This window comes from Xenopus laevis, chromosome 2S, assembly GCF_017654675.1.
Source record: "Xenopus laevis strain J_2021 chromosome 2S, Xenopus_laevis_v10.1, whole genome shotgun sequence".
NCBI classification, from domain to species: domain Eukaryota; kingdom Metazoa; phylum Chordata; class Amphibia; order Anura; family Pipidae; genus Xenopus; species Xenopus laevis.
The window spans coordinates 51,668,406-51,685,001 of record NC_054374.1 but is presented as its reverse complement, the minus strand read 5'-3'; the positions used below and the strand labels follow the sequence as shown (position 1 = coordinate 51,685,001).

At 41.0% G+C, this 16,596-nt stretch overlaps 1 protein-coding gene across 1 annotated transcript in view; it reads left to right on the top strand.

Moving 5' to 3' along the window:
• Positions 1-16,596, top strand: part of LOC108708904 (protein WWC3-like) — a 172,521-nt gene that overhangs the window by 76,813 nt on the left and 79,112 nt on the right. Inside the window, 3 exon segments of the mRNA XM_041584721.1 lie at positions 3,541-3,629; positions 6,750-6,890; positions 9,569-9,642. Of these exon segments, the coding sequence (XP_041440655.1) occupies positions 3,541-3,629; positions 6,750-6,890; positions 9,569-9,642 (304 nt within the window).

The following is a 16,596-nucleotide window of genomic DNA, read 5'->3' as shown; positions in this document are numbered from 1 at the left end:
TCTTGGCCCACACCAGTTGCCTAAATATAGCATTAAGTTTAAGGGTTTTGGTATCCATATAGGGGCTTGCTGTAGTACATAGAGTAGCTTGGGCAAAATAATCATTTTTATAAGATGGACCAGCCCTGTGGGGCCTACTGGAAGGTTAGCCCAAGACTTAAGCTTTTGGTATAACCAATCATTCAACGGGTCTAAGTTAAGGGTTAAGTAGTGTTGGGGGAGGGCTGTGACCGTAACTCCTAAGTAAGTAAATTCGGGGACTACTTTAAAAGGAAAGGTAGTCATACTTTCTTCATCTGTAAGCGGGTCCAGCATAAGGGCAGTGGATTTGGACTTATTGATTACCAGCCCAGAGACAGTACCAAATTCTGCTAAGACCTTTAAGACATTGGCTAACGAGTCCCCTCTGTCCCCCAGATATACGAGTGTATCATCCGCATATAATTGAATACGATCCTCCCTGTTGCCCAGAACGAACCCCGTTATATTGTTATGAGATCTGATGAGGCAGGCAAGGGGCTCAATAGCCAAAGCGAATAGAAGGGGGGAAAGTGGATAGCCCTGCCTAGTACCTCGGTAGAGACGGAAAGAAGGGGTAGACATATTACTTGTTTTAATAGACGCAGTGGGAGCATTATATAGTAATTTAACTAGATTGATGTAGTTGGGCCAAATCCGAATTCTTTTAATAATTGCCAAAGATATGGCCACTCAACAGTGTCAAACGCCTTGGCAATGTTCAGTGCAACCACAGTCCTTTGACCCTGGTTGTCATGGGAAAGGGAAAGGTTAGTGTAGAGTCTACGGATATTCAGAGCCATGGATTTGCCTGGCATAAAACCAGTCTGGTCTTCATGGACCAGGTGATGAATTACTTCACCCAATCTCATGGCTAAGACCTTTGCTAAGATTTTTACATCGTTTGTAAGTAGTGAGATTGGGCGATATGCGGCACAGTGTTTGGGGTCCTTACCAGGCTTGTTGAGTAGCACAATGGTGGCATTGTACATAGATGGAGGTAGGGATTGGCGTTGCACTGCATCCTTTAGGGTCTCACATAATTTTGGGGCAATTTCTTTTTTAAATCGTTTATATATTTCAATCGGCAAGCCATCAGGACCAGATACCTTACCATAAGGGAAGGCATCGATAGCTTCGGAAATTTCATGCACTGAAATCTCAGCATCCAGTGTTCTGACCTGCTCTACCGCTAGAGTAGGCAGGTGAACGTTAGTAAAATATGCTGCCATTTCCTCTGAGGAGGCTGTAGTTTTAGATGTATAGAGATGGGTATAGAAGTCTTGTAAAATTCCTATTACCTCCTTGGGTTGGTTACATAACACTCCTTGTGAGTTGTAAAGGTCAGTAATGACCAGGGGGGCAGTTTGTACCCTGGCCATATAAGCTAATAGTTTTCCGGCCCGTTCACCTTGCTCATAAAAATTAGCCTTAGAAAAAAGCAGTTTACTTTTAGCTTTGTCGTGCATATGCGCCGCATATACCTGTTCTGCTTGGCGTAATGCTATAAATGTGGATGATGAGGGGTTTGCCTGCATACTAGCAGTAAGGGTATCAACTTCTTGGCTTAACTGCATTTTGAGGCTTTTTTGCTGTAATCTCAGTGTAGACCTGAGAGTGGCTTTGAAGGCCTCCCAAACTGTTGGGGTGTTAACAGGGGTATGGTCTAATGAGAAGTAGTCCTTAATGGAGCTGGCAATTGCTGCATCGTTATTTATGATATTGAGCCAGACTGGGTTAAAGGACCATTGTCTATTACCTTGAGAGGTGGGGCCAGTATGCCAGGTTATCTTAAGCGGGGCGTGATCTGAGATACCTCGTGTTTGATAGTGGGCGCTTTGTATATTCGAAAGCAGGCCTTTGGAGAGAAATACCATATCTAACCTCGATAAGGACATGTGAGTAGTGGAGAAGCAAGAGAATTCAGGCTGTGAGGGGTGGCAGTGTCGCCACACCTCCACCAGAGAGACATCTGCCATCAAAGCTGCTAAATTAGACGCTCTAGTACTGGAAGTATTGCCAGAGCTCCTTACTCTATCTAAATTCTCATTTAAGACTGTATTAAAATCACCTCCACAAATAATTTGAGCATATGGGAAATCCGCTACATATTTTACAAAATGGACAATACACTCATCTGTATATGGGGGCGGAATGTACATATTGGCCAAAACAGTATCCACAGAGTTAATCTTACAATTCAGAAAAATGAATCTGCCCTTGGGATCAGACCTCAGAGATAATAATTGGAAGTTTACAGATTTTTTAACCAAGATTGAAACCCCTCCAGTGTAAGGAGAGAATGTGGCGTGGAAGGCCCATCCCACCCAAGGACGCCTAAGGGATAAAATCTTACTCCCTGTGAGGTGGGTTTCTTGTAGTAGTATTACTTCTGCATCAAGCTATTTGACATGATCTAGTACCAACTTCCTTTTAATTCGGTCATTTAAGCCCCGTACATTCCAGGAGAGTAGGGAAAATTTCAAGTTAGATGCCATGAGTAGGTATTGTATACATTGAGATCTTGGGATCAAGGCAAAAAAAACCTGTGACATACAAAGACATGCAAACATTTCAGTAACGCTATCATCGTGATCCTGTAAATAAGGCATGAAGACCACTTGGGCCTGTAAGGAGTAAAGACATGTAAACATTTTAGTGCTACCCGTTTAACTTTCAAACTTATTAACTGGTAAATACCCTTCCCCCGCACATCAGTGTGGGAAGTCCCTCCCTTTCTGCCGAGACCCAACTGTGGCAGAATTTGATCCCTGAACCTACTAACAAAACACATTCTTATTGAAACGTAGTTAAACCGTTCAAACACTGTACTTGACAGCTGAGAAGATTCTGCGTACAGTCAAAACAACTTAGGCCCGCCAGCCAACAGCCAGGATATATAGTGCGAGGCATGTGCAGAGAAACAGAATACAATATGGGTAATCCATGCCAGAATGAGCAAAAGACACAAAAAAAAAAAAAACATATGATGGCAGTAGGGTTCCAAGTAGAAAAGTTAAACAGTACCCTGTAGGTGAAAGTAAACAGTATAAGCAGTATGTTAACCACATGCTCACGTGAGTAGTAATCACCCGAGAGAAGATGCGAGGGTCCCCACGACCAAAGCTGGAACAAACAAATTTGTAATCCAAATGGGGGTCTGCGAGGACTGTAGAAAGAAGAGCTTTATAGTGCCGCATTATCCATGGCTGGATAATGCGGCACTATAAAGCTCTTCTTTCTACAGTCCTCGCAGACCCCCATTTGGATTACAAATTTGTTTGTTCCAGCTTTGAGACTTCTTCTGGGGAAGAAAAAAATTGGGTGCTGCCGTTTGCTTGAACCCGAAGTTTAGCAGGATATAGCATGGCATACTCGATTTTCCTTTTTTAACCTCCTGGAACCGCGATCTTTGCCGTTGAATCTCTAGCGAAAAATCAGGATACAAAGATATCTTGGTATTCTGGAAAGTGATCCGTTGCATGTTTCTTGCCATCCTGAGTAGGGCATCTCTGTCTTTAGCATTTAACAGCCGTGCAATCAGGGCTCTAGGTGGGGCCCCTGGGATAGGAGGGCGCATCGGGATCCTGTTGGCCCTTTCCACTGTGAAGGTAGAAGAGAGCAGGGGCACTTCAAAGGTTTCTCTTATCCAGGATTACAGGAACTTTTCTGGCTCTGTCCCCTCCACCCTTTCAGGAAAGCCCACAAATCTTACGTTATTCCGGCGCAGCCGGTTTTCAAGATCATCCGATTTAGCTTGACACACTGTGAGTGCCTGTTGGAGCTCGCTAATCTGTTGGGGAACAGGTGCACAAGTATTTTCCAATGTGTTAATACGGTGCTCAGCTTCTACCGTACGTTCCTGAAGCTTTTGAATGTCCTGTTTAAGTATGGAGAACTCCACTTTCAGCTCTTCAGTTTTGGCTGTAATCAGTGTCGTGCAGGTTTCTCTGGTCGCTTTGATTTCTGCAAGCAGATCTGCTAGTGTTGGTTCCTGTATTGCAGCGGGGCTATGCGCGGGAGAGGAATCTGGAGAGGAAGATGCAGACTGGTTGCCAATATCTTTGATAGGACCGCTATGTCTGGCGAATCTTCCCAGTCGCGCAGCTGCCTCCGGAGCTTTTTTGAAGGTTTTGCTGGGGCCCATTTTGGAATAAGGAGGCAAGGTTAGTCAAAGAGGCCGGACTAGACAATGCTGGAGCGGTACTTTATCTCACCGGGGAATGAGTTTGTGCTGGCTGGCGGGACCTAGCAAATACGCCACCTCTCACATAGACGCGGTAGCCACGCCCCGAGGGTCTTTACGTAGCCTTTAGATTAGGCCTCAGGCTGGCAAGGGGTCTATTGTCCAGAACGATGTTTGGTGTGCATATGATCAGCCATAGAACCCCTCAGCAGTTGTTGTTGTGGTTGCTTTAGTGATCCTTGGGCAGTTTGTCTTGCATGAAAAGCTGCGTATACAGCCTGCCGTGTGGGTAAAAGTTTCAAAGCGCTGGGACACTGTAATGATGATTGTTATGCAGTGTTCAAATATGTGCAATGCATGTATTCATCCAGGCAGCTATTTACCCTCCCTCGCTTGGCCTGGTCTCCAGCTACTGGGTATGGGAGCTGCACCACTGGACCAAGGTAGTTTAAGTGAATATTAAATGCAGTAAAAGGGCTCCCAGGGCTCCAATGTCACTCACCTCCCACCACAGCTCTCCGAACCGCAATCACGCGAGGCCGCGGCTTTGCATGCGCCGCTAGGCCTCAATCGGCTCCTTGGCGAGCGGAGCTCCCCGAGAGTCACTCCTGCAGCAGAGGGTCAGCAGGTCGGCCCGACACTATCCGGACCCCCTTGAGAAATACTGGGTGCAGAGGGAGAGTGTTGCAGGGTATTTTTGTGATGGAGCCCCGGGAGAGCCCTGAAAATGCGGCCGCTCTGTTGCCTGGTCAGCCACGCCCCCCCCAACCAAAGAGATATTTAATCAAGATATACCGCAGCTACCACAAGTAGCACTACTTCAAATATATCCAATAAAAATTACAAAAGAAGGAATGCCTAATGTTTCAAATTTTCAATACGGCAATAACTGTAATAGCTAAAACATGGAAAAAACCTGAGACTCTCACGATGCAACAATTGTATGCTCAGCTGAACACGAGGAGAAACATGGAAATAATGTCAGAATCTGACACTGACAAGAGAAATAAAATCATTAAGATTTGGGAGCCTTGGACTATCTATCAGGTCTCCATGTCCACTCACACTCCCCAGGGCACGTAGGGAAAGAGGCTACTTAGTTGGTTGGGAACTAGCTAAAATTGCGCTTTGTGACATTCAATATTTGTCCTTGCAACAGGTACCTTGTACTTACTTTCCTTTTTCTTTTCTCTGTGTATTTTTGCATATATTTCTCAATAAAAGCAGACTTGAATTAAAAAAAACAAATGCCCAGTAAAGCTACAAATGTTAGCATTGCTATTTTGCATCACTCTATTTCTATTCAGGTCCTCTCCTATTCACATTTACATAGTCTTTTATTGAAATCAATGCATGGTTGCTAGAGTAATTGGACCATTACCAAGTCTCTGATTTGCCATCACAGTTCTGGTAGGTCAACAACAGAAATATGCCAAAAATGCAGAAGTGTGTACCATAAAAAATCTGTTAGCGACATAAATTCTTTCCTCCCCTGTATTTAAGGGAGAGTAAGCATCATTTGATACTATACTATGACAGGTATCACTTTGTTGGGATTTTTCTTATTTGATGATACTATTAATACTTAATAGTTCTATATTACTTTAGAACTGAATATGTATATATACCTTGAACTCATTTCTTGTATTATGGTCAATCACATTGGTTGTTTTGCTATGCTGGACTATATTGAACTATGTTGAAGTACAACTTGATGGGACTGATGCACCTTTACATGCTCTGTGCTCTAGGTGGCAGTATGTATATACTCATGTACTGTAGGAGGGTCACTTTCCAATTAGTTCCACTTGAGAAATGTTCTTGAAATGTTGTGATCTGCTTCTTTGGTGTTATCACTTAGGGGCAGGCTTATCAAAAGTCTAGGTGAATTTTCGAATGAAAAAAAAATCGGATTCCGAGCTATATTTTGTGTACTTTGACTAGGGAAAAGTCCAAATTCTATTTGAATTTGAAAAAAATTTGAATATCAAATTTATCATCTACTGTCTCTTTAAAAATTCGACTTAAACCATTCGCCATCTAAAACCTGCCGAATTGCTGTTTTAGCCTCTGGGGGACCACCTAGAACCCATTTGGAGTCAATTGTTGACTTTGAAAAATCTAAGGTTTTTTGGGAAAACTTTGAATCAAATTCGATCGAATGCGATATTACTTCCATTCGAATCTGGACGAATACGGACGAAAACGGGCCTATTTGACAAAAACAAACTTCAATTTAATTTTGGTTGGTCTTTTTGAATTTCGAAGTTTTTTCAATTCGAAATTCGACACTTGTTAAATATTCCCCTTAATAAATGTGAATACTTAAAACGTCAGCAGCACAGAAGAAAAACATACATGTTACATTTTTCAGTCCATATTTTTTTGGGCAGTGATCAGCGTGCTCCCACAAATCCAGGGCTCTCTATTTACTGCTACTGTGTACCATATTATTTTTTACATATTATATTAACAATGGTTCCCCATTTTCCCCTTTTTTAAATAAAAGGACTAAAAAGGTTGTATGTGTTTTGTTTCCAACCAGAGCCTAGCAAAGCTCACTGATGGATTCAGAAACAGTTTTTGTATATCAGACTCTCTACACAACAATTCAGGCTCCCTAACTGACAACTGTTTACCTCAGCAATACTGTGATGCCTGCTCACAAACTGACAACATTGGAGAGGTACTGTATGGTCTGTAATTTTAAAGTTGTATAAAGGTCATGTTATGTGTTACATATGAACAAATAAACTTCTGCCAGGTAATAATTCCATCACTATGCCAGAAATTAGCTTGCACTGCTGTTAGAGAGATACTGAAATCAGAAATAACCTTTTTTATTATCTATCATAACATTATCTTTGAATGCTATTGAAAAATGTTAGTGTCAGTATCACTTTAGTCATCTCTGCAATCCATGAGTGAGATCTGGGTTATGTGTACACAGTGATGATCTTGTTGTTATTCTAACAACACTCATCAGCAGAGAACTTTGACACAGAATGTGGTAGAAATGTCACACACTTTTATAGAAGAGTAATGTTGCTTCATTGTAACCAATACTGTAAATTGACTTGTAAACCATATAATCACTGGTCTGTGATGTCTCTAAAGAGATTAGGTGGGGTTATGTTTTAAACCATATGAACATATTAGAATAAGTACAACATTATGTGATTTCTCACAAAATTCAATGTGCACACATCATAATTTATTGCGTGTGCTGGCCTCAAAATTAGTATGCACACACGAGTGCATTGCTTACAGGGAACAGTGGGAAGCAGGACCAGATTTCTCTTCAGGGTGCCCAGAGGCTAGCATATTCCACCTCCCACCCACCTCCAGGATAGCACACAAGCGCATCCTTTCACCTTACACTGGGTTCACGAATGTGAACAAACTTCAGGTGCGGCTTGGTCTCCCCTTAATGTTTGCCATCCTAGACTGGGCCTTTGTGCTCTCGCCACAAATCCTGGTCTGGTGAGCAAGAGCCATTTCTGTTCCAAACAAGACTCCTATTCCAAGAATACCCTTCCTGGTTCTACTGCTTCTTCAGAGGTCTGTTAATGAGCTGGCTTCTGAAACATAGTTTCCAGTAGGGATGCACCAAATCCACTATTTGTTGATTTGGCCGAACCCCCGAATCCTTGGTGAAGGATTCGGCCGAATACCGAACCGAATCCGAACCCTAATTTGCATATGTAAATTAGGGGTGGGAAGGGGAAACATTTTTTACTTCCTTGTTTTGTGACAAAAAGTCACGCGATTTCCCTCCCGCCCATAATTTGCATATGTAAATTAGGGATGGGATTCGGTTCGGCCAGGCAGAAGTGTTCGGCCGAATCCTGCTGAAAAAGGCCAAATCCAGAACCGAATCCTGGATTCGGTGCATCCCTAGTTTCCAGAATCAGCAGTATGGTGTAGATGAGAAAGGGATAAACAGAAACTTTTTTTTAAACTTCTTTTTCAGTAGTAACAAGGCAGTGGTTAAAATTGAAATCAAATAACATTGGGTACATATTTAAAGTTTTTGTCCCAAAGGGCATGTGGGTAAATACCCAAGTGTCAGCAGCAATCAAGTTATGTAAATAATTTGTTACCAATAGTCTCGATTTAAAGTCATGTAACAAAAAAAGGTACATTTACTGTATATCACAGTTGATGGATCATTGAGAATCAACCTTCAACAGAAAGTGTTTCAATAACAATTACATTTACAAATAATGTATATTGTAGCTTTGCTTACAATTACATTTCTTTCATTATTCAAAAAAACAAAACAAAATAAAAATCATTAGTGGAGTTCCCCGTTAAGCCTATCAGTGCTGTTAATGGGGTTGTTCACCTTTGAGGCAAATTTTAATATGATGTAGATCGTGATATTCAATATCGATATTCAATTTGCAATTGGGTTTCATTTTTTATTATAAGTTTGAGTTATTTAGCTTTTTATTTAGCTGCTCTTCAATTTGCATTTCAAGCAATCTGCTTAATCTGCAAATTCCCCTAGCAACAATGCCTTGATTTGAATAAGAGACTGGAATATGGTTAGGAGAGGCCAAAATAGAAAGATGAGTAATAAAAAGTAGTAATAACAATATATTTGTAGCCTTACAGAGCATTTTATTTGTGGAAGGGGTCAGCAACACCCATTTGAAAGCTGGAAAGAGTCAGAAGAAGAATCCTAATAATTAAAAAAACTATAAGAAATAATTAATGACAACCAATTGAAATGTTGCTTAGAATGGGCCATTCTATTACATACTAAAAGTTAACTTAAAGGTGAACCACCCCTTTAAGCCTATTGACATCCCTTATGTTAGAATTGTAAAAAAAAAGCCTCTGTACTTACTTCAGTCTCACTGCCCCTTAGCAGTTTGTGCTTCAGAAGTGTAACTACTGGTTTCTGATACTTAAACATAGAGTCAACAGTAATAAGCATGGGAAGCAGAGAAAAATATACGTTTTAGAGCAGACTTTCATCATCTTTGGAAGCAGTGCAGCAGCAACAAATCACCTCTGCTTTTGGAGGGGGGGGGTCAGTGGACAGCTTTCTCATGTAGGAAAATTTTGCAACTTACTTGAAGCAAGATACGTGTTGGGGAAACTATTATTTTAGACTGAGGCATTCCACATTTATAAACAAGGAAACATATTTTTTTGTAGCCAACTTTACTTGGTTTATCTTTTTTAGTGCAATATAACATAGAATATACAGTACTGCACATGCATAAACATGACACACCATTTATGGCTCCATAGGAAAAGAGTTAAAGTTGTATCTTCAACTGGTTTGTGAATGATTTAATTTGCTGCTGTTTTAATTGACCTTGGTTTTCTTTGTTTTTGTTCTTTATACAGTTTGGCTTTGATGATAAATCAAGATTAGCGGATAGAGTCAGGCTTAACTGGCAATATGAGGAGGCCAAAAAAAGGTTGATATTGCCCCTACAAACATTTATGTAAAAATATGTTTACTTCTCATGTATAGTGATAGGCGAATCTGTCGCGTTTCGCTTCGCCGAATAATTCGCAAATTTCCAGCGAAATTCGCGAAATGGCGAAAAATTCGCGAAACGAGACGCGCGGCCCGATTTTGTCGCGCGTCGAAATATTTTGTCGCGGACGCAAGTAAGTGTTTTAACGCGCGACGTCATTTTTGACGCGCAGTGCAATTTGATGAAGCCCATCTTCTATGGGTGTTTTGTTTGTATAACCTTTTTTCACCTTTGGCCCTACAAATAAAAATTTTCCCCTTAGTTTCAAGCTTTGTAGTCTGTGATGATAAATGAACATGGTATCTTTTGCTTTGTGTCTGAATGTGCTGAATTGGATTGGACTCAATGGGAAGACCAATACACATGCGTGTTTCACTTAGTATACTGCTACACACATGCCCTGCATTGTTAGAGGACTCCTATCTTGAAAAAATGGCTCCCATTTTGCAAGTTTCTTAAACTTTTAACGTTTGTGGATTTTTTCACATTACCTCTGGTCAACTGGTAATGGTATCTACTACTACTCTATATCACTGTTTAACCAAAAAGTACCATCTGTACTTCATATATCTAATAGTAGATTACTAATACAAGTACAACTAATAAATCTGAACAGATAGTATCTGGATGCTTTGTATCGCAGATAAAAATGAATAAACCATATGTTTATGTGAATGAACCTTATATTTACATCATGTAATTGTAATGATTCTGAAATACTATGTAATGTAATTTTAATGACTCCGATTAAGAATAGTCATCGTTGTGTTATTAGAATCCAAACAATTTCAAGTACCATGTGAGTATTAGTTTAGTCAAATGAAAAATGAACTCAAAATATAGAGATATAAAAAAACTTTTAATTTACAACATAGCACAACGGTGCTGCAATATAAAATAAATAAATTAAAGTGGAGGAGGAGGAGGAACTACCCTCTGCCCGGACTGAACAATGTCCCTGACCTCTCCCAGCTCCTGCCGCATGGCATTAACCTGGTGGACCAGGGTGACCAGGAGCTCAGTCTGGTCGTAGTAGGCATGTTCTGTTTGTGTGCCTACACTGAGCCCCTGGTGAGGTGGTGGTGCCACCTGGTGAGGTGGTGGTGCCGCCTGGTGAGGTGGTGGTGCCACCTGGTGAGGTGGTGGTGCCGCCTGGTGAGGTGGTGGTGCCGCCTGGACAGGTGGCAGTGCTGCCTGGTCCGGTGGTGGAGGCGGTGCTGCCTCATCAGGTGGAGGCGGTGCTGCCTGGTCAGGTGGTGGTGGTGGTGGTGGTACTTCCCCATCATCATCATCGGGATCATCTTGGATCCATTCAGCTGGCAATGAATAAATTTCAGTTTGAGTAACACAGCAATTGCATTTGTACAGTATAAATTATACAGGATAAGGTGTCATGTTGTAACTACAGGAAAATTAACATTATTGTAGTTAAGAAGGGAAACCTATTTATTCCGTTTAAATAAATCTACCTTTATGTGAAGTAAAATTCTTATTAGCCTTGTCACAGGCATAAACAAATACACATTTGCTCCAAAATACCAAAATAAATAGGAATCAAGTGCAGGGCAAGATTTACATAGTAGGCACCCCTAGGCCCACTGCCATTTGTCGCCCCTGTCCCCTCCCCTTTATTCGGGCAAATTTTTATCATCTGGACAGGAGCAATGGGGATTGCTGCATGGGAAACTATTGTATCTCCTGTGCATCCCCAGTGTTTCTGAACCAATATGGGTGTGGTTGGGCAGCATGCCGCCACCCTAAAATCTTCCAGCCCTAGGCCCGGGCCTTGGTGGCCTTTCCACAGATCCGAGCCTGATCAAGTGGCTTTATTGTAGTTAAGAAGGGAAACCTATTTATTACGTTTAAATAAATCTTCCTTTATGTGAAGTAAAATTCTTATTAGCCTTGTCACAGGCCTAAACAAATACACATTTGCTCCAAAATACCAAAATAAATAGGAATCAAGTGGCTTTATTGTAGTTAAGAAGGGAAACCTATTTATTACGTTTAAATAAATCTTCCTTTATGTGAAGTAAAATTCTTTAGCCTTGTCACAGGCCTAAACAAATACACATTTGCTCCAAAATACCAAAATAAATAGGAATCAAGTGGCTTTATTGTAGTTAAGAAGGGAAACCTATTTATTCCGTTTAAATAAATCTACCTTTATGTGAAGTAAAATTCTTATTAGCCTTGTCACAGGCCTAAACAAATACACATTTGCTCCAAAATAGCAAAATAAATAGTAATCAAGTGGCTTCATTGTAGTTAAGAAGGGAAACCCATGTATTCCATTTAAATAAATCTATTATAATCTGTTTAAATAATCTCCATTTGACAGCTCATTTACTTGTTATCTAACTTGTCTGCAATTATGTCAGTCAGTCAAAGTCAACTGTTCCAATCCTAATTACAGCATTCACTTAAATACATTTTTGCTGTAAAATAGCAAATCATTATAAGATGTTTTCTTTTTAAATAACTCTACCTTCAACCTCCACGCGCAGCTCTTCGACAAATGCGCTGTGGCGCCTTTTTAGATCGCTCCAGATCCTCTGGAGCTCCCGCAAACGTAGTCGCAGGCGGAACTCCCTCCGCAGCCTGCGCCTCAGCCTATCCATTATGCTCCGTCGGAGCGCCTGGATGCCTCGCACACCAGGAGGGATATTGTCGTATCCCTCCTGGTGCAGGTACCTGACAAAGTACCTAAGCTGGTCCCGATTCATTGTGCCAGGTCCTGCCATTTTCAAAATGCACTCCTACAACTGTAAGCACGGGCGGGGCTATTTATAGTGGCGACGCCCGTTTTTGACGCGCGTACGACGCGCGTCACATGACGCGCGCGCGCACGACGCGCGCATGCGCAAACACAGTTTTGCTATGACGCGCGTCGCATCTCGTCGCGCGGCGCCAAATCTCGTCGCGACGGCGCCGAAATTGTTAAATTGACTACTGTAACACTCAAATACATTGATTTTTTTAAATAAATTATATTAAGTCACACTATATTTGGTAATTAGGCACTATTAGAAGTAACATTATTCCCCTAGCAATCATGCATTGATTTAAATAAGAGACTGGAATATGAATAGGAGAGGCCTAAATGGAAAAAAGTAGCAATGACAAACAATACATTTGTAGCCTGACATAGTATTTGCTTTTTAGTTGGGGTCAACTCATTGACCCACATTTAAAAGCTGCAAAGAGTCAGAACTTTATTTGCCAGAAGAAAAAGGCAAATAATTAAAACCAAAATAAAAGTTGCTTAGAATTTGCCATACTATTGCATACTAAAAGTTACCTTAAAGGTGAACCACCCCTTTAAGGGCTTTGCACTGGATCTATGAATACGTTGTGTAAAGTGTTTCGAAACAAAGGATGGCGTTTGTTCTCTTTGAAGGTTATGGACAGCAAACTGGGACAAGACTGCTTGTGAAGTTGAAAGTTGCAAAATAGCAGATGCAGCTGAAAGTGGGATTTAAGATGGACATCATCTAGGAATGAAATTCCTCTTTCCATTAAGCAAACTGTGTTGTCTCGTTTATTTAACTCAAGGACAAAAGCATTCATAGAGGACAAATTCCATCTAAATTATTGCTTACAGCATGAATTTAAGTAGAGTTTATGGCTATGTTTGCGTCACCCAGGGTTGCCAGGTTGGTTGGTTTCCAGTCAAATTTACTGGGCTGATGGTTGGGGCCTGTTTGGGCCTCTGTGTAATTTGAATGCCAGGGCCTATTTTGACTCCCAGACCAGACATGGCTTTGGGGCTACCATTAAAACATTTCCCTTACTTTTAAGCTTTGTACACAGTGATAAATGTATATATGCCATGTTTTGCTTTGAAATCAATGGGAAGAGCAATTCGGAATTTCGCACCTATGTTTCACTCAGTTACTGCTACACACACATGCCCTCCCTGTATACATTTTTAGAGCACTCCTATCATTTCAAATGAAAGAATAATGACTGAGGCACAGGACTTTTGGCCGCAGTCGTTTCAGGGGTAATAATAGTGTGAATACATTTGACAACCAAGCAGCAAGCATTGTTGTAATCAATTGTACTAGAGCCAGAAGAATTAAATGAGGCAGGCCTCAACCCGAAGAAATTAGCCCACTAAGCAGCAAAAATAGAAGCAACATAATTAGAAGCCATGTTAGGCCTCAACCTCCAGAAGAAATTAGCCAACAATGTGGCAGTATTCGAAGGAACATTTTTAGAAGCCATGTTAGGCCTCAACCCAAAGAAATTAGCCAACAACGTGGCAGTGTTCGAAGAAACAATTTTAGAAGCCATGTTAGGCCTCAACCACCAGAAGAAATTAGCCAACTTAGCGGCAAAATTATAAGCAACCTATTTAGAAGCCATGTTAGGCCTCAACCCAAAGAAATTAGCCAACAATGTGGCAGTATTTGAAGAAACATTTTTAGAAGCCATGTTAGGCCTCAACCACCAGAAGAAATTAGCCAACTTAGCGGCAAAATTATAAGCAACCTATTTAGAAGCCATGTTAGGCCTCAACCCAAAGAAATTAGCCAACAATGTGGCAGTATTCGAAGGGACATTTTTAGAAGCCATGTTAGGCCTCAACCCAAAGAAATTAGCCAACAATGTGGCAGTATTCGAAGGGACATTTTTAGAAGCCATGTTAGGCCTCAACCCAAAGAAATTAGCCAACAATGTGGCAGTGTTCGAAGAAACATTTTTAGAAGCCATGTTAGGCCTCAACCACCAGAAGAAATTAGCCAACTTAGCGGCAAAATTATAAGCAACCTATTTAGAAGCCATGTTAGGCCTCAACCCAAAGAAATTAGCCAACAATGTGGCAGTATTTGAAGAAACATTTTTAGAAGCCATGTTAGGCCTCAACCACCAGAAGAAATTAGCCAACTTAGCGGCAAAATTATAAGCAACCTATTTAGAAGCCATGTTAGGCCTCAACCCAAAGAAATTAGCCAACAATGTGGCAGTATTCGAAGGGACATTTTTAGAAGCCATGTTAGGCCTCAACCCAAAGAAATTAGCCAACAATGTGGCAGTATTCGAAGGGACATTTTTAGAAGCCATGTTAGGCCTCAACCCAAAGAAATTAGCCAACAATGTGGCAGTGTTCGAAGAAACATTTTTAGAAGCCATGTTAGGCCTCAACCACCAGAAGAAATTAGCCAACTTAGCGGCAAAATTATAAGCAATCTATTTAGAAGCCATGTTAGGCCTCAACCCAAAGAAATTAGCCAACAATGTGGCAGTATTCGAAGGAACATTTTTAGAAGCCATGTTAGGCCTCAACCCAAAGAAATTAGCCAACAATGTGGCAGTGTTCGAAGAAACATTTTTAGAAGCCATGTTAGGCCTCAACCACCAGAAGAAATTAGCCAACTTAGCGGCAAAATTATAAGCAACCTATTTAGAAGCCATGTTAGGCCTCAACCCAAAGAAATTAGCCAACAATGTGGCAGTATTCGAAGGAACATTTTTAGAAGCCATGTTAGGCCTCAACCCAAAGAAATTAGCCAACAATGTGGCAGTGTTCGAAGAAACATTTTTAGAAGCCATGTTAGGCCTCAACCACCAGAAGAAATTAGCCAACTTAGCGGCAAATTTATAAGCAACCTATTTAGAAGCCATGTTAGGCCTCAACCCAAAGAAATTAGCCAACAATGTGGCAGTGTTCGAAGAAACATTTTTAGAAGCCATGTTAGGCCTCAACCACCAGAAGAAATTAGCCAACTTAGCGGCAAAATTATAAGCAACCTATTTAGAAGCCATGTTAGGCCTCAACCCAAAGAAATTAGCCAACAATGTGGCAGTATTTGAAGAAACATTTTTAGAAGCCATGTTAGGCCTCAACCACCAGAAGAAATTAGCCAACTTAGCGGCAAAATTATAAGCAACCTATTTAGAAGCCATGTTAGGCCTCAACCCAAAGAAATTAGCCAACAATGTGGCAGTATTCGAAGGGACATTTTTAGAAGCCATGTTAGGCCTCAACCCAAAGAAATTAGCCAACAATGTGGCAGTATTCGAAGGGACATTTTTAGAAGCCATGTTAGGCCTCAACCCAAAGAAATTAGCCAACAATGTGGCAGTGTTCGAAGAAACATTTTTAGAAGCCATGTTAGGCCTCAACCACCAGAAGAAATTAGCCAACTTAGCGGCAAAATTATAAGCAACCTATTTAGAAGCCATGTTAGGCCTCAACCCAAAGAAATTAGCCAACAATGTGGCAGTATTCGAAGGAACATTTTTAGAAGCCATGTTAGGCCTCAACCCAAAGAAATTAGCCAACAATGTGGCAGTGTTCGAAGAAACATTTTTAGAAGCCATGTTAGGCCTCAACCACCAGAAGAAATTAGCCAACTTAGCGGCAAAATTATAAGCAACCTATTTAGAAGCCATGTTAGGCCTCAACCCAAAGAAATTAGCCAACAATGTGGCAGTATTCGAAGGAACATTTTTAGAAGCCATGTTAGGCCTCAACCCAAAGAAATTAGCCAACAATGTGGCAGTGTTCGAAGAAACATTTTTAGAAGCCATGTTAGGCCTCAACCACCAGAAGAAATTAGCCAACTTAGCGGCAAAATTATAAGCAACCTATTTAGAAGCCATGTTAGGCCTCAACCCAAAGAAATTAGCCAACAATGTGGCAGTGTTCGAAGAAACATTTTTAGAAGCCATGTTAGGCCTCAACCACCAGAAGAAATTAGCCAACTTAGCGGCAAAATTATAAGCAACCTATTTAGAAGCCATGTTAGGCCTCAACCCAAAGAAATTAGCCAACAATGTGGCAGTATTTGAAGAAACATTTTTAGAAGCCATGTTAGGCCTCAACCACCAGAAGAAATTAGCCAACTTAGCGGCAAAATTATAAGCAACCTATTTAGAAGC